The following is a 24,641-nucleotide window of genomic DNA, read 5'->3' on the forward strand; positions in this document are numbered from 1 at the left end:
TCGCTTAAAAATATCATGTTGTAGCTTCTTGGGATGACTCTGCATGTTACTCCCTCTGTAGAAAATTACCCTTCTCCATGTCCACTCCTATTTTTCCTTCATGTGTTTTCATTTCTGTGAAACTCAGATATTTCCTCCTCCAGAAACATTCCCTAATTCCTCCAATTATTCATGTCCTATGCACTACTTTAAACATTTGCTTATTTTGTATCTCTCACACTATCTTAGTTTTATTTACTTGTCTCACTTTCTAGAATATTAACTCTTTTAGGGCAGTGAGACTCTTACCCAATTCTAGGTCTTTAGCATTTAGCAGGGTGCCCGGCACATAGGTAGTTGCTCTGTAGATATTGGCTAAACTGAATTAAATAACTTAATTGTGAAATTATAGGGCCTTGTACTTTGTTGAAAGAATTTCAGCCATTAGTGATATGGGAGCTTTTTTTCTTAGCAGAAGGCAGGTGCAAGGAGGGAAAAAGAAAGACCTAAAGTCACCCCCCTTAATCTGGGGCAGTAGTCCTTCATGTGCGCCATGTGTAAATTAGTCATAAATATTTATGTGTCTATAGACATTCTCATGTAGACATGTACTCTATCGGTATTACGGGCTGCAAGCAACCTCAGAGTAGTGCCAAGGATGGAGTTCTGCAGAGCAGAGAATGGAGGGTACGAAATAAATGCCCTCAATTTGCCAAGAAACCTATCTGAGCACAGCTTGGCTTCGCTTTTATGTGGCCACAAGTGGAGGATGAAGATATGCCCATATATTCCTGAAAAGTGAGTATGAGAAATCATCTTTGTTTACTCCCTTCTCGCTGCTTCCCTGGCACCATAGATAGTTCTCACTGCGCGCTCAACTGCGCGTGGCAGGTATTGAAACTATCCGTGGCACGAGTGGCGGGGCTGCATTCTAGGTTGTCAATACTATTGTTGGGACCGCACCCTCTGGAAGCCACGCTTCTATTTTCGCGCAAAACCCTGACTTATTCAGGTCACGGGGTTTCGGCCTATCACTGTAGAACCCTAGCGTGTGGGGCAGTGCCAACTGCTGATTGATACAAGCATGGTCTAAGACAATCTCTTGGGTTGAGGGGCCCCGATTGGCCGATCCGGCCGGTAGTGCTTCCCAGGATACTGGGTGGCGCGTTCCGGGGATGCAGGCTCCCGGGCGGCCACAAATACCGCCCGGAAGCCTGAATAAGGCCTCTTGGGTACAATACTCCCAGCTGCCAGCTAGGCCGCTATTCAGAGTGCTGGGCCCAGGGCCGAGGGACTTGCGCGCACGTGCGTGCGTGCGTCGTGCGTGAGCGCGCGTGCGCGGCGCCGCAGTCTGTGGGTTGGCTGGTGATTTTGCAAGCGGGAGGGGCCGTGCGCGCTCCTGCCTCCGGCCTGTGTCCCCCACCCCCCCTTCCCTGGTCCCGGTCGCTCCTTCGGAAAGATGTCGGACACTGCCGTAGCTGATACTCGGCGCCTTAACTCGAAGCCGCAGGACCTGACCGACGCTTACGGGCCGCCAAGTAACTTCCTGGAAATCGACATCTTTAATCCACAGACGGTGGGCGTGGGCCGCGCGCGCTTCACCACCTATGAGGTTCGCATGCGGGTGAGTCACGGGGTGAGGGAGACAGCTGAGGGGAGGACCGGGCAGCTGGGCGGGGAGGGCGAGGAGGGCGGGGGGAGGCTGCCGCGGGGGCGCCTAACGGTGGAGAGGGCGCTTGAAAGCCACAATTGGGGGTCCGGGGATGAATAGGTTTGGAGAGAGGTCTGCAGACTCGGTTGTGGTCCGAGAATTCAGAAAACTCCTGAGGGGGACATCAGACCGGCTTGAGGGAAAACAAGTACCCATGAACAAGAAGTGAAGCATGGTTGGATAGGGTGGGGAGGATGGAGAAGCTTAAAGTGAGCAGTGCAAGGAAATAGGAATCGTGACTGCAGCAGCAGAGGAAGGAAGCATGGAAGAGGGCTGGGGGGATGGAAAGCCAAAGGGAGATATCGCTGGGACCCCTAACTAAACTAGGTTGTGGGAAGTCAGCCTGAAGAGGGAGGTCGGGAAGGCCCCGCTTCCTACTAATGAGGTCTCCCTGGGATGATGGAGTTAAAGCAAAGCCTGGAATAAAAGGAAGATGCGATTCCAGGATAAGGAGACAGTAGGTTGGTGGAGAAGAAATAATAAAGGGAGTCTCCTTGAGACTGAGTGCTTTCTACACTTATGTAGAATTAGCATCTGAAGGAGAGAAGTGTTTTCTGCTTAAGTTTTCTCAGAGACATGCTGTGTCTCAGTGAAACCAGGCCTTGCACTGGGATTGGTGGATTGTCAGTTACTGCTCTCATGCTATATTTATCCAATAGATTTGAAGTATCCAGAATGTTTATTTCAGTGTCTATTGGCTCTCATTTGCATTTTCTGTATATGAGTGTCCATTTGCCCTTTCTCTCCTAGATTAACCTTTGGAATCAGACCCTGGTCTTTAGTTACTTTAATGTCCCACATTTCAGGACTGCCCCAGGAGTAGAATGTCTTCTTCCACCCACTGTACACTATAGAGGACTTGACTCTCTAGTTTTTAATCCACAATGCAAGGATGGAATGTGCAGGTAGAGTACGTGGTTTGCAGGTTCTTTGCCAGTTGAAGTGGTTACAGGCAAAAAAAAGTTTGAGAATGATTGTCTAATTCTCCTTATGTTTTTTCTCAGACTAGAGGGCCAGACCATTCTCTATGGACAGCATGCTGCTCAAACAGCATTTGAAGACCTAAAAGAGTGTGTGTGCTTCCACTTTTGAATGAATGAATTGAATGAACGCATGTGCTCTCGTACTGGGCATTGGAATCTAATTGAGAAATGATAGTCTCCAAATTCCAAGTTTGGCAAAGTCCAGACTGAAGAAAGAGAAGCCAATAGCAAAAAATGAGAACACTCATCTATATAAGAGAGATTTGAAATCATCTTTTGGGGGAAGAATGGAAGTTAGATTCCTCAATATGGGAGAAAAGCTAGGAAGCCTGGGCATAACTTGTTCAGTGTAAGGACTCCGCTGTGGAGTTTGGAGACATTGCCTTGATGCATTCCTTACCAAGAACCTTAGGAAGCATGAATGAAATAACTCTCCGCTTCAGGCATTCCATTAACAACAGGGACTGTTTGTCTAGTGCCTATTATGTGCCAGGCACTGAATTAGGTTTTATTTTTCAAATCTTTACAAAAATTCCATTTTACAGACGAGAAACCAAGGAGGAATGCAGTTTTAAGTAACTTGCCCAAGTACACAAAGCTAATAAGTAGAAGGGCAGGGATTTGAACCCACGTCTATCTGACTCCAAAGCCCATCATACTGTCTCCTTTACATGGTAGTCTCTTTGGCAATGCTTACCTTAGTGTGCAAAGTATTTCTGCCCATTAAGTTCTTCATCAGTCCTTTGTGCAGTTGTGTAGTGATGATAGGGTTGGTGGCAGTTCCTAGTTCTGTGGGGTTAATTTGTATCGTTTATGTCAATGTGTAAGCTACATAGGCTTTTAACAGTTTTTATGAACTCTGTGTTGGGGAGAAATTGGCAAAAATCATTTGGTTTTAAATTGCTATTTTAAGTGATTGATCATAGTAGGCATTATAGGTAGTGTGTGAGTCAGAGAGCGGGCTTTGGGAGTTAGGCATTGTGAATGGTAGAAGCAGATGGCACTGACTTTTCCCCTTTGCATACTTGCTAAATATTTCTGAAGCTGCTCTCTAGCATTTTGCTCATGAAAGAATTCTTTCCCTCCCTCCCATCTCCCCAAGATATGAGAAGTCTGGAAAGGTGTCCTGGTGACTTGACATGATGTGTATGGAAATGTTCAAATGTCAGTGGTCCTATGGACTTGAACTTTGCTTCTCTCCTTTCCGTTGACTTTGTGGTGATCATATCCGAAGGACTCTATATCCTGCACTACACAAGCCTGTCTTTCTCATGTGGTTTGTAGGTTAGAGCTGGGAGGCTAGCCTAGGACACAGTAGCCCCTTAGATGGCTAGGTGTGGAGATGAAAGGCCATTATTGTCATCATCCTGTGGAAGTAGGGAAAGAATAGCATTTTTGTAAGTCAAAGGAGGAAGTTTACAAAATGGCATTGGGTGGTTTCATTGTGTCTTGGAAGAATCTACTCAGCATTTTTTTTTTCTTTTCTTTGGTCCTTCTGTTGGCTTTTATAAAAGCTCACTAGTTAAGGTTCCACTTTTAAGGAGCACAGGAGGAGTTCATTTGTAATGAACTGTGGTAGAAACCTAGAATCACATGATACTGAAGGGCTGTTTTTCTTGTAGGATATACCCCCACCCCCAGGTTTATTGAGATATAATTGACATATGACATTGTATAAATTTAAGGTTTATAATGTGATGATTTGATACACGTATATATCTCTTGCAGGCTTCTGAGAATGTTTTCTATAATGGGTTGTCTTGAAGAGCTAATACATGCACATGGTACAAGATTCAAAAGGTATAAGAAAGATATCCTGTAAAAATTGTCTCCCTCTCTCTGCTCTCCTGAGGCTCCTCTTTCCGAAGAAAGCATGGTTTCCAGGTTCTTATTTAGTCTTCTAAAGGATGGTTTAGATAATAAAATATTACTTTACATATATCTCATTCCACTTCAAGTCATTGACCTTCCTTGGACCTTGATCCTGGATAGACGTGTAACTAATATAAGTCGGCTAGTTATTTGGCTTTTGATGACCTATAATACCTAAACCTGGATCCTGATAAAATAATTTCCAGACTTGAGAACTACAAAGCATGATGGAGTGAGGACTGCGTGAAGTTCTAGCATAGCTCCGGGATGCTTTGTTCCTGACCCGAGGCCATTGTGGAGAAAGGAGAGAAACTAGTTCCTTTTATTTCTATCTGCTGATCTGAATTGGCTGCTGGGAAACATAGTCACTATTAATACATGTGTTTGGCCATTTCTGTTTAGAACGTGTAGGCAAGAGTGAGGATCAGGGCTTTTTGTTTGTTGGGGATTCGTGTTGCCATAGAGTCTTAGGAAAATTCTCAATGATTAAGATGTGGGAATAAGCTGATTTATCTCAAGGAGCAAGCTATGTTAAGCCAGCCAAATGTAATTGCTCTTTCTGCTGCACTTTCTAGATTAGGAAAGGGTAAACAGATATATAGGACCTCTATGAATCAATTGAATATTTATCGAGTAACTTGCATAGTCTGCATTTAAAGGGATGCAGAAGTAGTCCTGGCTCCTGATTTTAATGAAATTACAGTTAGGTAGCAAGATGAACATGATGCATCAAACAAAGTATATCAGGCAGTGCTGAAGTATAGTCAGAAGAGTTCAGAGGAGAGGCAGGCCAATAAATTCAACTGGTATTATCAGGAAAGACTTCCCCGATGAAGTGGGACTTGAGCTGAGAGTTGTGGAATGGAGAGGATTTGGACAGGAAAAGCAAAGGAAGGCATATCTCGGAAGTGCTTATCTCACTGTCTTTGCAGGGAACTTAAATTCACTTTTCCATTGAAAATGCAATACGTGCACATGACAAATTGAAATTATACAATGAAAAATGTGACCCACCCATTCCAGTTGTCTAATTTTATTCTCCAAAGTCACTCACTATCTTTTCATAAATATTTTATTCATAAATATAAATATATATACATATACAAATCCCTTTTATTTCTCATTAAATTTATTGGTGTGACATTGGTTAATAAGATCATATAGGTTTCAGGCATACGTTTTGTGATACTAGATCTGTATATTGCATTGTGTACCCACCACCAAGCTCAATTTGTCCTCTGTCACCATATATTAGGCCCCTTTACCCTTTACTACCCTCACCCCTTTCCATCTGGTAACTGCCATACTGTTGTCTATCTGTGTCTCAGTTTCAGTTTTATATCCCACATATGAGTAAAATCATATGGTTCTTAGTGTTTTCTGACTGGCTGACTTCACTTAGCATGATATTCTCAAGGCCCCTGAATGCTGTTGCAAATAGCAGTATTTCATCTTTTTTTGGTATTCAACCATACATTTAATAAGTGTTATCGAGCCAAATGATATACTAAAATACAACAGGGTAGAAAATAGAGACCTTGTGAAGCATTACAAAACAGTGATAAAGGTTATGGAGATAAAGAATGGCCCGAACAAAGGAGACTGGACATTGAAGGCAGTGGGTCATCCATTCATTAACCATGTTGCAGAGCCTGAGAGCCTCACGTAGTCAACGTTCGCCGAGTTCCGAGAACACAGTCCCGAGGACACAGTGGTGAAAATAAAACACCCTGTTTGTGCCTCAGGGGAATTAGACAGTAGCTGTGAAAGGACAGACAGTTAAATGAGAAACTCAAACGAAGTGTTAGTCACAAGCAAGCCTAATTTTGATATCAGAATTCATGGTTATGATAGTTAAGTTACATGAAAAAGTGCCTAACACAGAGCAGGCACTCACAAAATGCTTGTTTTTAATAAACTAAACAGCTCACCTGTGTGTAGAGAGGACTGACTTATACACAATAGTAAATGGTAATGATTTGAAAAGCAAAGAAAGTTAACACAGGAGTCGTGATGAATCATATAGCCTTGAGTTTAGTACAAGGTCCTTATCCCCCCCGTCTCTGTGGGCTCCTCTTTGTCGACTCCAGACTCAGTTTTCTCTGCTAATCACTGTCTAGGAAAGCTCATTAAAAGATTTACCTGATCACACTAAATGTTTCTTTTCTTAATTCATCTCATTACCCTTCCAACACTCCAGTACTGGCCTAAAACACTTGACTTTCATAGCTTCCATTAATGCAAATAGGATCTCATCAAGGCCTAAAGATCCCTAGGAGAGCTGAGACTGCATGTCTTCATCTGAATGCATAAAATAGCAGCTGCTCCTGGGATATTTCCCTTGTTTACAGTGTTTCCTTCAGTCAGCGGTGAGCTCATCCACGCTGTGAAAAATGAATGAACACATTTCAGATTCCCTTGAAGTGCCTGGATGAAGCTCAGCATTTCATCTTTTCTTATGGCTGAGTAGTGTTCCATTTTAGATCCGTACCACATCTTGATTCAATCATCTATTGAAGGACACTTTGGTTTTTTCCATGTCTTGGCCATCGTGAACAATGCTGCAATGAACATGGGGATGCATATATCTTTGTGAATAAATGTTTTCGAGTTTTTCAGGTAAATATTCAGAAGAAGGATAACTGGGTTGTGTGGTAACTATATGCTTAGTTTTTTGAGGGCCTGCCATACTCTTTCCATAGTGGCTGTACCAGTTTACTTTCCCACCAGTAGTGAATGAGAGATTCTTTTTCTCCACAACCTCTCCCAATGCTTGTTATCACCTGTCTTGTTGATAGCAGCCATTCTAACAGGTATGAGGTGGTAGCTCATTGCAGTTTTTTTTAAATCACTTATTTATTTTTAGAGAGGGAAGGGGGGGGGAGGGAGGGAGAGAGAGAGAGAAACATCCATGTGTGGTTGCTGGGGGTCATTGCCTGCAACCCAGGTATGTACCCTGACTGGGAATCGAACCTGCGACACTTTGGTTCGCAGCCCGAGCTCAATCCACTGAGCTACGCCAGCCAGGGCTAGCTCATTGCAGTTTTGATTTGCATTTCCTAATAACTAGTGAACTGAGTGTCTTTTCATATATCTGTTGGCCATTTATATGTCATCTTGAGAGTAATGTCTGTTCGGGTCCTCTGCCCATTTTTTAATTGGATTGTGTGTCTGTGTGTTTGGTGTTGAATTGTATGAGTTCTTCATATATTTTGAAAATTAACCTCTTGCCAGAGCTGCTGTTTGTAAATCTCATCTCCCATTAGGTTGGTTGTCTTTTTGTTTGTTGACGTTTCCTTTTGCCGTGCAGAAGCTTTTTAGTTTAATATTGTCCCATTCATTTATTTTTGCCTTTACTTCCCTTGCCTTTGCGGTCAGATTCATAAAATCTTCTCTAAGACCAAGGTCCGTGAGTTTAGTACCTGTGTTTACTTCTATGTAATTTATTGTTTCAGATCTTACATTTAGGTCTTTGATCCAGTTTGATTAACTTTTTATACAGATCCCTTAAAAATACAAGTAGAGGCAAGCTAAATATATACTGTTCTGTATCTTGATTATAATGCTTAATATCTTTTCATACTGGCACATAGTCTTTTATATTCTTTTTGTTTTTGTACAGTATTCTACTGTATAGGCGTACTATGTTTATTTACCCAATTACCTATTGATGGACGCTTATTATTATTACAAATAGTAAAATGCAGTGAAAACCCTTGTACATACATATTTACATATAACTTCAAGTCTACTTCTAGGAAACATTCTAAACAGCAAGGGACTTCTAATCACTGACCATGACAAGGCCAGATGTGGTAAGGTTTGGCATTCGTGTGGTGATGTTCTGAAAGGGTTATAGGACCATGATCCATAGGAGCTCTTTCTTCACTGGGACCTTGTGGTTCTGACAGGCGGCCACCACAGGCTGAACATTACTTACCATCTCTCTTCTCTCATTCTGCCCTGTAGACAAACCTACCTATCTTCAAGCTGAAGGAGTCCTGTGTACGGCGGCGCTACAGTGACTTTGAGTGGCTAAAGAATGAGCTGGAGCGAGATAGTAAGGTACGGGCCCCGCTCCCTGTGTGGCACCGTTGCAGGACGAGATCTGCATAGGCTGAGAGGGCGTAAGACCAGAGACTGAAATTTGGAAGGCAGGGGGGAGGGTGAACACACCCCATCTACCAAATCCCAATATATTGGATCTGGGCAGTAACCTTTGAAACTTGAAAGTGGTAAGTTTAGGAGAGATCTTAAAGAGAAAGCATTACTTCCCTTAGTGGCTAGTCAAGTCATATAACTTAACTCCTATACATGCTAAAAATGGAAAGGACAGTGTCAGGAAAGGCCTTGCTAGATTCTTGGATGGTAGTGGATTATTAAAGCGAGGAATATTTGAAGTTTATTTCCTTTCTCCGGAGATGGTAAACCTGCCCTCCCACCGAAATAGTTGGATTCATTTTTGACCTGAGCCGTCCTGGCTGTTCTTATGGTCAGCTCCTGCAAAGTTGTTGGCTGTGGGGTAGGATGGACCCTATGCCTTAGGAAACGAGGAATAACACGGTGCTTTCCCATCCCACTCCCTCTCTGAATTCTCCCGTGTGGCTGATATTTTGCGTCTGCCTGCAGATTGTAGTCCCACCGCTGCCCGGGAAAGCCTTGAAGCGGCAGCTCCCTTTTCGAGGAGATGAAGGGATCTTTGAGGAGTCCTTCATTGAAGAAAGGAGGCAGGGCCTAGAACAGTTTATTAACAAGTAAGCCAAGTTCCCCGGGGGGCTCCTCTGGCTGCTTTTCCATCTTGGTCTTTCTGTGTGTTCCTCCCGTCTCCGCTTTTGTAAGGGGTAATACGATGTGCTGCCTATTGTGTGGTGGGCTGACTGGCTAGCGAGGCTCTGTTCCTTTCGGCAGCATGCTGATCCTATACCTCAGGGCCTGAGAAAGCACTGCATGTTGCATGTGTCTAGGGGTTTTCCCCTCCCTTACCCTCTATCCCTCTTTCCCTCTACAATATTAGGGTTCACGTGGTGTCCTGCTGCTGTATGCCACTTGCTCAAACCTCAGGGCTAACCTGTCCATACGCCCTGTCCATACCCCCACCAGGGCTGACCTTGTCCTTTCTCCCCTATCCATACCCCCGTCTGTCTGTGAGTTCTCTCCCATCTCAAATACTACTGATAACCATCTTGATCTCTTTGCAGAATTGCGGGGCACCCACTGGCCCAGAATGAACGCTGCCTACATATGTTCCTGCAGGAGGAGGCAATTGACAGGAACTACGTCCCCGGGAAGGTGCGCCAGTAGGAGCCCCTCTCACCACTTGCCCTCTACTTTCCTGCTGAAATGACATTGGTTTTTACACTAAGCCTCTCTTTCTTTCTTTGATCTGAAGTTGGCTGCCCATCCCCTGGCCTGATAGACTGTCTGGCATTGTGTTCCTTGGTACCTGACTACACCGTGGGCACTCTGCCGGGAACCTCTTCTCTGAGGAGAGGTGGGAAACCACAGGCAGATGCCCTTTGCTTGGGGTTGGGGGTGGGTGGGGGGATCGGACTGGAAGGCAATTTCTCGGGCATTTACCCATGCCAGAAGGCTAACGTAGGGGGCGGGGGTCTTGTGCTGCTGAGGCACTCGGCTACATACTGATGCTGCAAGTCCAGGGGATTTTTCTTACTCTTAGGTTTAACCAGGAACGCTGAGCGGGGAAAAACCCTGCCTCTCCTACCTGCATGAATTTTTTCCTTTTTGGGAAGGTGGTAGAGACCCAAAAGCTGTCCTCGTTTTCTCTAGGCCTGCTCCCAGTTTTTTTCCAAAACAGTTTCTTGTGTTACTTTCTCTCTCCCTTGTTGCTTTCCACGGCAGCAATCCTCCTAGAATTGAAACAGTTTGTTGTGGGGAGCAAGGTGTGCGGGTTTTCTGGGCCCGTCATCGTGGCTGCTTCAGAGTCAACAGAAAGCCATAGGGCAGCGGGGGAGCTCCTGTTGTTGAGCCCCTTTCCTTTGTGGCTCCCCACTCTGGCTGCCTGTTCTTGCTCACCAGCAGGTGGGTCAGTATGGGCCAACAGTCCTCCCTTCCCGGCTACTTTAGGGATCAGCTTTGCAGGCTTGCTGGGTGGCTTGAGGGCTGAGGGCAACTCACTGCTGCCACGAAACTCCCTGAAGGTGGGAGTGGATCATTTCCTAGGTATAGCTGGGTGGCAGGGAAGAGCATCACCACTGTCTTCCGTCCTCCCTTCCCCCATCCCATGTAGTGCTGCCCCAGGGCAGAAGCACATGAACAAACCACATACTTTCTGACTTCTCTCAAGCATTTTGAGCTATTGGATAGGGCTCACGGGCAAGAGCTGTCTCTGCCCTCCGCTTGGTCACAGGGTTGTTGAACTGCCTGAACTTGTTTCCCGTGGAACGCCAATGTTCTCCCCTGAAGTTGAGCTAGGGATAACAGCCGGGTATGGGTTTCCCAAAAGTTAGAGTCTGAAGCAACTTCTTCAGACCAGCAAGTTTCCTGGGCTTCTGTCTGGGAGGTCGTGGTTTGCTGGGGCCCGATATCGATCCCAAGGGGTAGGATGGGAGCAGGTTACCTCTGGCGTCAGGGCAAAAGTGGAGGCGTTCTGCGTAGACACTCTACCATGGAGGCATTGGGGTTCTCTGTACAGGGTCTTGGGGAAAAGCATTACTGATTCGGACAAGATTCAGAGCAGATAGATGAGGAGGGGCTTTTGACCTGGGATTTTGAGCCCATTGAAATGTTGAAGTTCCCTGTGACAGAACGGCTCTCCAGCTGCTGAGCCTATGCCAGGGGCCGTGCAGCCCCGAGAGAGAGGCTCTGCTCCCTTCCCCACCTCTCCAGTGTTGGTGTTGTTGCTGCCTTTTTGATTCGTACCCTCCGTTACTGGTTTTTTTTTTAAAGATTACTTCTTCCATTGTGCACAAGTGCTGAGAGCCTGAGGCCCCATTTCTGCTGTGTATATATCCTGATTCGGGGCTTTTATTCAGCAACTGTTCATTCTTCTGTCAGACAATGTCATATTCAACTCTGTTCATATTAAACCACTGTGAAGCAAACCTCTGTTGTCCAGTTTTTTTTTTTTAATTCTCTAGGATGTTCTGGATATTGTGCAGAAATCATGCAACGTGGTCAGTTTCCTGAGGTGATAAGTTTTGCATACATTTTGATTTTGAAAAATATTTTATAGAGAGAGGGAAAGGGAAGGAGAAAGAGGGAAAGAAACCTCAATATGCAAAAGATAACCTCAATTAGTTGCCTTTCTCATGCCCCCGCCCCCCTGCCAAGTAGGGACCTGGCCCACAACCCAGGCATGTGCCTTGACTGGGAATCGAACCGGAGACCTTTGGGGTTGCAGGCTGGCGCTCAATCCACTGAACCACACCAGCCAGGGCACATTTACATTTTTAAAAAGTGGAATTCTAGCCGCCTATAGTGATAATTATTCATCCTTGCAACTTGGACTTGACTTTGTCACAGAGGTAATGAATTCATCTGTTTGTAGGAAGTAGCCATAGGGCTCAGTACCTGTGGTTTGTACCCCATTTAGCAGATTTGGTTTTTAAGCTTGTGGGTTTGTGCTAATTTGGGCAGAATATATTTAGTATGTGTATGTATATCTGTATATGTATGTTCATGTGCTATAGGTTACATAAACACATGGGCATTTGTTTTATCCTCTAAGACACCCCCACACACCACCCACAAACACTATTTCTTTTATAGCCTTTTAACCTCAATTGGATTTTTAAAAAATATTTTATTTATTTATTTTTAGAAAGGGGAAGGTAGGGAGAAAGAGAGGGAGAGAAACATCAATGTGTGGTTGCCTCTCATGTGTCCCCTACCAGGGACCCGGCCCACAACCCAGGCACGTGCCCTGACTGGGAATCGAACCAGCGATCCTTTGGTTCACAGGCTGGCACTCAGTGCACTGAGCCACACCAGCCAGGACTCGATTGCATTTTTTCTTTCAAATAGATTTGATGCAGGCAGAAAGGTGAGTGAACTCTGAGAACTGTTGATGGGTGAATATTTTCATCTGACCAATGTGTTCTGACATGGCTTCCTCCACAAAGTGGGTTTTGGGAAAAGGTCTGGAATGCTAGGAGGTAGCAGTCTTGTCATTTGGGAAGTCACAGCTAGTTGAGAATGGAAAGAAGGTATAGAAAGTGATGCGGTCAACATGTTATGAATAAAGGTGATAGCGGTGTCGAGATGAAGTAGAAGAGGGCAGAATTGAGGAAGAGGTTTTGGTATTTCTGGAATTAAATCACTGTGAGATATCTGAGGGAATAGGACTAGATGTTTCTGTGAGATAAGAGAAAGAAGAGTAATGAGAGAAATGCTACCTTTATAGTCAGCAGTGTTAGAGAATGAGAGAATAATTAGAAAAAGCAGCTGTAAAAGAAAATATTAACAAAATGGTGGACAGGTGACATTGATTTTACAAGTACTAATTAATAGCCTCTGTGTCAAGCTTTATGCTAAAAGCTGGGCTGGGGATGGGGTAGGGTGGTCACGGCATAAGTAAAACATGATTCCATTCTCTTTTTTCATAGACCTTATTACTTCTTATGCTTTAGTTCAGGAGATGTCTACACAAGGCCAGAAAATGCTAGAGACAACATAAGAGGTCTAGGCACATCTCGTTGTCCAGTCTTCTTTTTTTTTTTTTTTTAGTCCCACAAAACAAGCAGCCTTCATTGCAGTGTTACAAAAACACTTTCCATCTTGGCAATATTTCACAACACGCTTAGCTTCAAGAGTTGGGAAGGAGAAAGTTGGAGACTGAAGGGGAAAAGTTCTACGAGTGTTACTAAGAAACTGTTGTCCCAGCTCTCCCACCTGAATAAAAGTCCATATACCACTTCATTTCATGACCCAACAAGAGGCCATGAGGAAGGCAGTAGGGGAAACTCGGGCGGTTTCACTATGGATTATGTCAGAGACACAGGGATGTTCAAGACAGTCATCAGCATTGTCGGTTGCACAGATCATTTCTGTAGTTGTTTCTTCCTCCCATTTTGCCTCCACAGCCACCTTGGTCTCCTCCATAGTTGCCACCACTCCTGTCTCCTCTGTAGCCTCCACTTCAGACTTTATCATAGCCACCACCACCAGCACTGTCTCCTTTGTATCACCCCCCCCTTCAGTCCCCACCATAGCCTCTTCTGTCCCACCATAGCCACCTCAGTCTCCACCTCTGCCTCCATAACCCCTCTCTCCATTGTAGCCTGTTCCCCAGAAATCTCCTGAGGGACAAGAGTCCTCTGATCTGGGCTCATTGCACTGATGGCAGGAATTCCTGTGAGCAAAGTTCCTATTTCCACATGATGCATTAGGGCAAACCCAGTCCCCATTTTGGGAGTCTCCACCTCCCCCCGAAAGCCTCCGTGGCCTCTATATCTTCCATAGCCTTACCACCTACCTCCACTTCCACTTCATAAATTCAGGTGTTCTGGTGACAAAGGACACTTTAATGATGTTGCCATGAAGTTCTTCCTCATCAAACCACTCAATGGCTGCTTTGCCTGAAGGAGGGTCATCACATTGGACACTGTTGCCTCCCCATTCAGCTTCCCCGTGTACAGATTTACCATTGGTTTTCCCACCTTGTTTGTCTTGATAATTCCTGTCTGTTTAAGGACCTCCCCAACTTGGTCTGTCAACAGACACCCCCCCCCCCAAGTCCTTGCACAAAAATTGAGTTGTTATATCTGGTCTGGGTTTATAATCCTGACCACCAAAATTTTTGAAGCCACCACAGTCACCACCAATTGCTCCTGTCATAGGACCTCTTTTAGCCTTGTCATATCCTCCACGCCCTCTACCTCCTCCCTGTGACCCACCATATCCTTTATTATCTTCTCCAAACCTCCTCACGTCATGACAGCCATCTTTGTGGTGGCTGTAATTTTCTTACTGTGAATGGTAGAACTGATTTTTTAAAAAATTTCATTTATTAATTTTAGAGAGAGAGAGAGAGAAACATTGATTTGTTGTTCCACTTACTTATGCATTTTTGGTTGCTTCTTGTATGTGCCCTGACTGGAGATTGAACCCACAGCCTTGGTGTATTGGGAGGATGCTCTAACCAACTGAGCTACCCAGCCAGAGCCAGAACTGCTGGCTTAAAAAAAAAAAACAGCAACTCACCCAAGAATATCTTTATTGATTTTACAGAGACAGGAAGGGAGAAAGAGAAATCGATGTGAGAAACATCAGTTGATTGCCTCTCCTATACACTCTGAGGCAGGATTAAACCCACAATCTAGGTATGTGCCTGGACTGGGGATTGAACCTACAACCTTCTGGTGCACAGGAAACATCTCCAACCAACTAAGCCACTCAGGCAGGGCAAACTGCTGGTTTTGATTATAGGACCCATGCTGCTGATCATAATTTGACTGCTCATCACATGGACCCTGACGTTGATCATAGCCTGACTTCTGGTCCTGCGAATCCTGTTCACCATAGTTTGACTGGTCATATGAAGGTACTCTTCCACTTTGGCCTGTTGATGATTCTGTGTTTTTTTGTCCATGGTTATTATAAGGTTGCTGGCCATATGAGCTCTGATTTTGATTTATAACCATTGCAGGACTGTGAATGACCTGATTGGCTTCGTCCATAATGAATAGCCTCTATAGTTCTGTCCACATGAGGAATCAGTAGTTTGCCTATAACCAGAGTAGCTTTGTGGTTCTTGTGCATAACCTTGATTGCCTTGATTTCCATAGGAAGAATAACTTTGCTGCTCACCCCCAGACTGACCATAACTTCCAAAATCTGACATGACTAATGACCGTGGAACAGAGCTCCCACACCCTGCCTAGTACGAGGAATTGGAGAGCCAGCTGGCACGGCGGCTGAAGCTCCAGTCTTCTTTTTAACTATCAGGTCAGATAAATTCCCTTTCTTTGGAGTCAAATTGGCCATTATAGCCCAGTAATGGGATCCTGAAAGAATCCCACATCCAAGTCTCCTTGCCCTTCAAAACCGAGAAACATACTTTATTTATTTTTAGAAACAGAGGGGAAGGGCAGGAGAAAGAGAGGGAGAGAAACATCATTTGGCTGCCTCTCATACATGCCCAACCAGGGACCTGGCCCGCAACCCAGCATGTGCCCTGACTGGGAATAAAACAGGTGACCTTTCAATGCACAAGCCTGTGGTCAATCCACTGAGCCACACCAGCCAGGGCTCTCTATGCTTTTGAGAACAGAAAACTCATTCCTTACAAAACAGACAAAAGTGGGATAATTATTAACAATACAAAACGATTCTTTAAGTCAGAGCAGGCTTTCTTTACGTGGGTACTTCCTATGGGGGTTTTAAGTGTTTGTATATAGATCATCAACCACTTGATACAGAGAAACTGAAGGTAAAGTATTAAGAGAGATCCTGCCAATTGAAAATCAATCAGAAATTGGATAAAACAGTAATTCATTTTTAAATAAAGATTTTATTTATTTTTTTAGAGAGAGGGTAAGAGAGGGAGAAAGAGAGGGAAATATGTGTGAGAGATGCATTGATGGGTTGATTCAAACACAGCCCCAACCAGAGACCAGCCTGAAACCCAGGCATGTGCCCTGACTAGGAATCGAATGGGTGACTTTTCAGTTCACAGGCAGGTGCTCAATCCACTGAGCCGCACGATCCAGGGCAATAGTAGTTCTTAAATGAAAAATAAAATACAGTTAAATTCACAGAAACTTGTGTAATACTTTTCAAGAAAATGGTGTATGATTATACCAATAACATTTTTTGTCCACATGTAGTCAACTTTTGATCATCTGTGCTCATGGGGGGATAATACCTTTTTCTCTTATTATGCATTTTTCTAAATTTTAAACATACAGGTGTCTGGTACTCCTAAGACTTATTTCCTAACATGTCATCAGAATGAAGACTCAGGAAAACTCTGAAAAGAAGTAGAAAGAGTAATAGGCCTGAAATATCAACCTGGGTTCTGGAGCTGGCTATGCTGTTAACTGGCTCTAGCACCTTAGGCAAATGGCTTCACCACTCTGGGCCTGTTTTCTTAATTATAAAATGAGGGGGTTTGACTATACGATATTTGCAGATATGATTGGAAGAGTATCTTAAATCTCTTCTAATCCTTGCCAAGGGGTAAACCCTGGATGTAATACCACCAAAAAGGTAAAAGCACGGTTTTCCCCATGTGATGGAGTTTGCCGTAACATAGTTTTCTCTCCAAGAAATGAATGACTCTTCACTTAGGCTGATTAGATTTTGTTTGCCCACATCCTGTTGTACCAAGTCGTGAGTGCCCTGCTGAAACTCAGTGTTGATTTGATTTAGTTGCCCTAATTTTATTCTAGGTTCTTCTAGTTGAAATGTGTTAAGGAAATAGTCACCTCATACCTATAGGGAATTATTCTTATTTACAATATATAAAGTATAATAACTTCATTGATTATTCTGATTACACAAGTGCCCACTTTGTTAAAATATTTTATTGTGATGAAAATTCAAAAGTAATTAATGCTAGTTGACAAAATTCAAACAGAACATAAATGTGTAATAAGTGAAAGATTTCTCCTTATTCCCTCTCCCTATTCCCATTTTCCAAGAGTAACTTAATTTGGTATTTGTCTTCCCAGACCTCTTTCTATGCACAAAATATGTATATTCATATATACATATGCACATATGCATATGTATGTGAGTATACACATGTTCACACAATATACATGTATGGATACCCACACACTTGTATATAGCTTTTTTATAAGAAACGAAGTGGGCTAATATATGTACTATTTTGCAAGTTAATTTTTTTCACTTTGCAATGTATTGTGGACTTCCTCTCACATTAGTGTATGGAAATTTACCTCATTTTTTAAAAATGGCAGTATAAAGTTTCCTAGTTGTAGTATCACAATTTAATAATCCACTTATTTTTTTTTAAGATTTTTTTTTTTTTTTTTTAGGGAGGGAAGGGAGGGAGATAGAGAGAGAGAGAGAGAGAGAGAGAGAGAGAGAGAGAGAGAGAGGGAGAGAAACATCAATGTGCGGTTGCTGGGGGTTATGGCCTGCAACCCAGGAATGTACCCTGGCTGGGAATCGAACCTGGGACACTTTGGTTCCCAGCCCGCGCTCAATCCACTGAGCTACGCCAGCCAGGGCTAATAATCCACTTATTGTTGGAAATTTGTTTCCATTCAGTATTACAAGTACTACATATAACCTTGATTATGGGTTTAGTGCTTATATAGGATAGATTTTTTAAAGAAAGAATTGCTGGGTAAAAGGCTGCCTACATTTTACATCTCCATAGGTACTACTAAGTTGCCTCCTTACAGAATGCAGTTTAGGTTCCTGCTTACAGCAAATGGGAATTTGCTTCCTCACCAAAAGTGCAATTCCTACTTCCTCACAAAAAGTTTCTTTGCCAAAAGTGGCAAAATATTAAACACTTGATAATTATCCAAAGTATTTGGTGAAAATGGTATTTTTTAACTTTTAATTTGCATTTTCTGGTACATTTAGTTGTAATAATGCCACTATCGGGTTTTTAAAAAAATGTTCCCACATATTACATTTTCGTTGTTCTAGAAGCAGTATTTATTGCTGCTAGTTGAACATTCCGACCATTCCTCACTGTAGATAAACCAACACTCTTAATTAAAGGCTCTGAATGTTCCTAGCCGGGGGGTGTCAAACTCACTTTCAGCGGGGCCCACATCAGCTTCTATCAGCCTGGTGGTTGCCTTCAAAGGGTGGTTGCCTTCAAAGGGCCGAATGGAATGTTAGGACTGTATAGATGATGTAACTACTCCTTAAACTAGGGGAAAGGAGCTCTACATTCGGCCCTTTGAAGGCAACCACGAGGCTGATGTGGGCCCCGGTGAAAATGAGTTTGATACCCCTGTCCTACGCTTCTTCCCACCAGACTCTGTGGGGAGGGGAAATGAAGCAATTAATCTGGAGGCAAAGCAACATTATCCAAGGCGCTCTCAGGACTAATACTTTTCTCAGGTTGGCACTGAGACCAAGCCCAGAGCAGCATTAAAAGCTGAACCACAGACTCATCTGACCTCAGGGCCAACCTCCTTGGAAACTTAGGGGAATAGTACTTTGCCCTCCAGCTTGGGACTCTTTTTCGGTTATTTCTGCCAGAGCCAAACCTTAGATTGGCACTGTTGGGAAAAGTGTAGGGACCTAGATCTTGCTGGTGACTGAAACAGAAGGCCTCGGCTCTTCCAATTGGCTGTCCACACGTCAGTCAGAAATAAGGAAGCTTTTAATTGGTCCTACTCAGTGGGAAGCACATATCCTCTTCTGATTGGCTTCTTAGTCGAGGGGTGGGCCACTGGGAGACCTGGTTGGCTGGAATGGGAGACCAATGGGAACGCTATGGCGCTGCTTTCAAAAAAAAAAAACAAAAAAAAACAAAAAAAAAAAACGAAGCCTGCCTGGCAGCCCCTGGAAAACTCTGGGTTGCCTTCGAGCTCCCGTGGCTTAGTTGGTAACTGTGACCCTGATCTCCACAACCTAGTTACCCTCTACCCCGCCCCCCATCCCGTCTCAGATTGTCTTCACACGTGTCATAGTGACTCAGACTGTAGTCTGCCAGTCTGGTGCGTTAGGGGGTCCCTGCCTTAGCCTGTAGGTCTCCTCCTACCACTGCCAGCCCAGAGTTCTGCCTTTGACTTGGCAGCTGAGGTCCTGGGTCGGCCCAGAGAGTGGGGATCGGGGACCAGGAATGCGGAAAGAGTTTGCAGGCATCAGGGTGAAGTTCAAGAGGGTGGAAGTAGGAGAGTCTGAGCTCTGCGGTACTGAAGGCCTTTCTATTAAGTCTCAGGAAGAGAGCAGAAAGTGACCCGGAAAGTTCTGCCATCAAGTGGCCACCATTTCAGTTAGCCATCCCTCTATAGCCTGGTTTTACCTCTAGTGGCTCCTTCCTAGACTCATCAGCTCTGAAACCACTGCAGCAAATACACTGGCCCTCTCAGCCTGGACTCAGAGTGAGTCCCCTTTCTTTCTCATATCAGTGGACTTGACCTCCTTGCTTTATTCCTTCTAATTATTTTTAGTTACACTAGAGCATTCTCCTTGTAAGACAAAAACTCAAAATAATACACACAGGTGGGGTTAAGGTACACTTTGGCCAATACCCACAATCCTAGTCCTGTTTTTCCCCTTTCCAAAAAGGTAGATACTGTTAACAGTTTGGTAGGTAAGCTTCCAGGTTTTCCTTTAAAATTATTCTTCAGTTACAGTTGATATACAATATTATATTAGTTTTAGGTGTACAACATAGTGATTAGACATTCCTGTATCTTACAAAGTTAGCACCTTGATAAGGCTAGTACCCACCTGACACCATGCATAGTCATTACAATATTATTGACTATATTCTCCATGCTGTACTTTACATCCCTGTGACTGTTTTTATAACTGGCAGTTTGCATATCTTAATCCCTTCTTCTTTTTCATCCATCCCCCCCAACCACCTCCCATGTGGCAACTATCAAAGTGTTCTCTGTATCTATGAGTTTGTTCCTGTTTTGTTTCTTTGTTTTGTCTTTTAGATTCCACATGTAAGTGAAATCATATGGTATTTGTCTTTCTGTCTGACTCATTTCACTTCACATAGTACTCTCTAGGTCCATCCATATTGTTGTAGATGACAAGATTTCATTCTTTTTATGGCTGAGTAATACTTCCTTGTATATATACCACCTCTTTTCTAAAAGATTTCATTTATTTTTAGAAAGAGAGGAATGGAGGGAGAAAGCTAGGGAGAGAAACATGGACATGTGAGAGAAACTTCAATTGGCTGCTTCTTGCACAGGCCCCAACTGGGGACCATCCTGAAACCCCGGCATGTGCCCTGATTGGGAATCAAACCAGTGACCTGTTGCTTTACGGGATGATGCTCAACCAACTGAGCTACACTGGTCAGGGCTACACCACCCCTTCTTTATAATTCATCCATAGATGGACACTTTGGTTGCTTCCATATTTTGACCATTGTAAATAATGCTGCAATGAACATAGGGATGCATATGTCTTTTCAAATTAGTGTTTTGGGTTTCTTCAGATAAATACCCAGAAGTGGAATTGCTTAGTCTTCTGGGTCCTTCTTTGTCTCTTGCCACAGCCTGTGTTTTAAAGTCTATTTTGTCTGGTATAAGTACTGCTACCCAGCTCCCCACCCACCCCAATTTCTATTTTCATGAAATATCTTTTTCCATTCCTTTCACTCTGTGTATGTCTTTCATTGTGAGGTGGGTCTGTTGGAGGTAGCTTATGTAAGGATCTTGTTTACTTATCCATTCAGCCACCCTATGTCTTTTGATTGGGTCATTTAATCCATTTACATTTTAAGTAATTATTTATAGAGATACTTGTATAGTTATTGCCATTTTATTGTTCATATTTTTATTTTATTTTAAATATATTTTATTGATTATGTTATTACAGTTGTCCTGATTTTTTCCACTTTGCCTCGCTCCACCCAGCACCCCCCTTCCCTCAGACAATCCTCCCACCATTGTTCATGTCCATGGGTCATGTGTGTAAGTTCTTTGGCTACTCCATTTCCTATACTGTACTTTACAGCCCCATGGCTACTCTGTAATTACCTATTTCTGCTTTTTAATCCCCTCACCTCTTTCCTCATCCCCCCATCCCCCCTTCCCATCTGGCAACCATCAAAACACTCTCCATATCCATGATTCTGTCTGTGTTCTTTTAAAAATATATATTTATTTATTTTTAGAGAGGGAAGGGAGGGAGAAAGAGAGAGAGAAAAAAAAACATCAATGTGTGGTTGCTGGGGGCCGTGGCCTGCAACCCAGGCATGTGCTCTGACTGGGAATCGAACCTGTGACACTTTGGTTTGCAGCCTGTGCTCAATCCACTGAGCTACACCAGCCAGGGCTTCTGTGTTCTTGTTTGCTTAGTTTGTTTTTCAGAATCAACTATTGATAGACATGTATTTTTGCCATTTTGTTGTTCATATTTTTTATCTTCTTTTTCTTAAATAAGCCCCTTTAACATTTCATGTAATAATGGTTTGGTTGCCCTGGCTGGTGTGGCTCGGTGGATTGAGCACAAGCCTATGAACTGAAAGGTTGCTGGTTCAATTCCCAGTTAGGGCACATGCCTGGATTGCAGGCCAGGTCCCTGGCTGGGGGCCTTGTGAGAGGCAACCACACAATGATGTTTCTCTCCCTCTCTTTCTCCCTCCCTTCCCCTGTCTCTAAAAGTAAATAAATAAAATCTTTTAAAAATTATGGTTTGGTGATAATGAACTCCTTTAGTTTTTTCTTGTCTGGGAAGCTCTTTATCTGCCCTTCCATTCTAAATGATAGCCTTGCTTGGTAGAGCAATCTTGTCTGTAGGTCTCTGCTATATATGACTTTGAATATTTCTTGCCAATTCCTTATAGCTTGCAAAGTTTGTTTTGAGAAATCAGATGACAGTCTTATGGGAACTCCCCTAACTTCTTGTCTCTTGCTGCTTTTAAGATTCTCTCTTTATCTTTAACCTCTGGCATTCTAATTATGATGTATCTTGGAATGAGCCTCTTTATATCCATCTTGTTTGGGACTCTCTGTGCTTCCTGGACTTGCATGTCTATTTCCTTCACCAAATTAGGGAAGTTTTCTTTCATTATTTTTTCAAATAGATTTCCAATATGTTGCTCTTTCTCTTTTTCTTCTGGCTCCCCTAGGATGTGAATGTTGGACCTCTTGAAGTTGCCCCAGAGGCTGCTTATACTATCCTCATTTTTTGGTATTCTCTTTTTTCTCTTTTTGTTCTGATTGGTTGTTTTTTGTTCCTTATGTTCCAAATCATTGATTTGACTCTCAGTTTCATCAACTCTACTGTTGTTTCCCTGTAAATTGTTCTTTATTTCAATCAGTCTATCTTTCGTTTCTGACTGGATCTTTTTTGTGCTGTGGAGGTCCTCACTAAGGTCCTTGAGCATCCTTATAACTAGTGGTTTGAACTCTTCATCTGATAGATTGCTTATCTCCATTTATAGTTCTTTTTCTGGAGTTTTGATCTGTTCTTTCCTTTGGGCCAAGTTTCTTTGTCTCTTCATTTTGGCAGCCTCCCTGTTTGCTTCTATGTATTAGGTAGAGCTGCTTTGACTCTGTGTTTTGGTAGTGTGCCCTATTGTAGTAGGTGTCCTATAGGGTACAGCCTCACCTATCACCAAGCTACGTACTCAGGGTGTACCCTTCTTGTGGGCTGAGTACACCCTCCTCTTGTAGTTGAGTCTTGGTTGCTGTTGGCAGATCAATGGGAGGGGTTTACCCAGGCCAGTCAGTGTCAAAGATTGGCTGTGACCACTTATCACCAATGTCCACCCTCCATGGGGAATCAGCTGTACCGTGGCAGGGCGGTGGTGCTCTGTTGTGGTCTGTAGCTGTCCACTGGGTTCACTGACCCTGGGGTTTTTTGGATAGTGAAGGCCAAGGTCATTCCCCACCTGTGTTTTTCCCAAGGACCACCTTGCTTGAGCTATAAAGCACTCTGAGATGGCTGCTACTTTTGCTGGGCTTGGAGGTTCCCAGGCGAAGCCAAGCTGTGAATCTACGCTGGCTGGTGCTAAGTGCCAGGCCTGGGGCTTACTGAGGCCAGCTGTTGCTTGTTTGAGAGGATTTAGGAAGTTGTGCAGAATGAGCCAAGACCAGCTATTCATATGGAAAAGCAGCTTGGGTGGGCTCATAAGTTGGATGGGACAGGGTCTCTGGGGATCTCCAAGGTGGGTCAGAGTGTTAGCCAGGTTGATAGAATCTCAGATATGGCACCAGCTTGCCAGCTCTGCAGCTGTGGGGGGAGGGTTAGAAAAGGGGCAATGGCTTCTGCTGGTCCTGATGCCAGACACTTCAGTCCCTCCCTATATGCCACTGGTGCCTTTCAAGCTGCTACCCTGGCACTGGAGCTCAGAGGAAGTGAGTCTGAGTAGGTGAGGCCATGTGTGGGTTCTTTAAGAGGAATTGTTTGGGGCTCCAGCAGTTTCTTCCATTGACTCAGTCCCTACTGGTTTTTGCAGCTAGAAGTTGTGGGGACTTATATTCCTGGCACTGGAACCCTGGGCTGGGGACTTGGTGTGGGGCTGGGACTCCTTGCTCCTGAGATACTCCTCCTGAATTTTCGTCTACCACAAGTGGGTGTGGGACCAGCCCATTTTGTGTCTGTGCCCCTCCTACCAGTGTGGATGGATGTTGTTTCTTTAATTCCATAGTTGCCAGAGTTCCATTCAACTCACTTTCTGCTGGTTCTGAGTGATGATTGTTCTCTATTTTAGTTGTAATTTTGATGTGATTGTGTGAAGAGGTGAGCCATGTCTGCCTACACAGCCATCTTGACTAGAAGTTCATTATTCATATTTTTAAACATTTTTCCTTCCTGTTAAAGAATTTTCTGTAACATTTCTTTTAATACTGGCTTGGTGGTGATAAAATCTAACTTTTTCTTTCCTATGAAGATTTGCTTTTTTTTTTCTTTTAAGATTTTACTTATTTATTTTTAGAGAAAGAGCAGAAGGGAGGGAGAAAGAGAGGGAGAGAAACATCAATGTGTGATTGCCTCTTGCACCCCCAACTAGGGACCTGGTCTGCAGCCCAGGCATGTGCCCTGACTGGGAATTGAACTGGTGACCTTTCGGTTCATAGGTCTGCACTCAGTCCACTGAGCCACACCAGCTAGGGCTATTATGTTTTTGTTGTTGTTGTTGTTGTTGTTGTTGTTTTTAGAGAGAGAGGGAGGAAGAGAGAGAAAAAGCATCGATTTGTTTTTCCACCTATTTTTTAAAAAGATTTTACTTATTTGTTTTTAGAGAGAGGGAGAGAAACATTGATGTGCGAGAGAAACATCGATTGGTTGCCTGTTGTATGCATCCTGCAACCCAGACATGTACCCTTGACTAGTAATCAAAACTGGCAACCCTTTGCTCAGTAGGTTGACACCCAACCAACTGTGATGCACCAGTCAGGGCTGCTGTTCCACCTATTTATGTACTCACTGGTTCACTTCTACATGCACTGCTGGGAATCAAACCCACAACCTTGGCACATTAAGAAGACACTGCAAGCAACTGA

The 24,641-nt window shown here is 43.7% G+C and overlaps 1 protein-coding gene and 1 pseudogene across 1 annotated transcript; one reads left to right on the forward strand and one right to left on the reverse strand.

The window, feature by feature from the left end:
- The first annotated feature begins 1,324 nt into the window (after nt 1–1,324).
- SNX12 (sorting nexin 12) lies at nt 1,325–11,606 on the forward strand. The gene is made up of 4 exons (XM_045847407.1): nt 1,325–1,603; nt 8,515–8,610; nt 9,175–9,299; nt 9,744–11,606. The coding sequence occupies exons 1-4, from the start codon at nt 1,439–1,441 to the stop codon at nt 9,844–9,846; spliced, it is 489 nt and encodes a 162-aa protein (XP_045703363.1). The 5' UTR covers nt 1,325–1,438; the 3' UTR covers nt 9,847–11,606.
- LOC123824246 overlaps nt 10,845–24,641 on the reverse strand; it is an 81,708-nt pseudogene continuing 67,911 nt past the window's right edge.

The sequence above is a fragment of the Phyllostomus hastatus genome, unplaced genomic scaffold (assembly GCF_019186645.2).
Source record: "Phyllostomus hastatus isolate PE091 unplaced genomic scaffold, TTU_PhHast_1.1 phas_contig_551, whole genome shotgun sequence".
Taxonomy (NCBI): domain Eukaryota; kingdom Metazoa; phylum Chordata; class Mammalia; order Chiroptera; family Phyllostomidae; genus Phyllostomus; species Phyllostomus hastatus.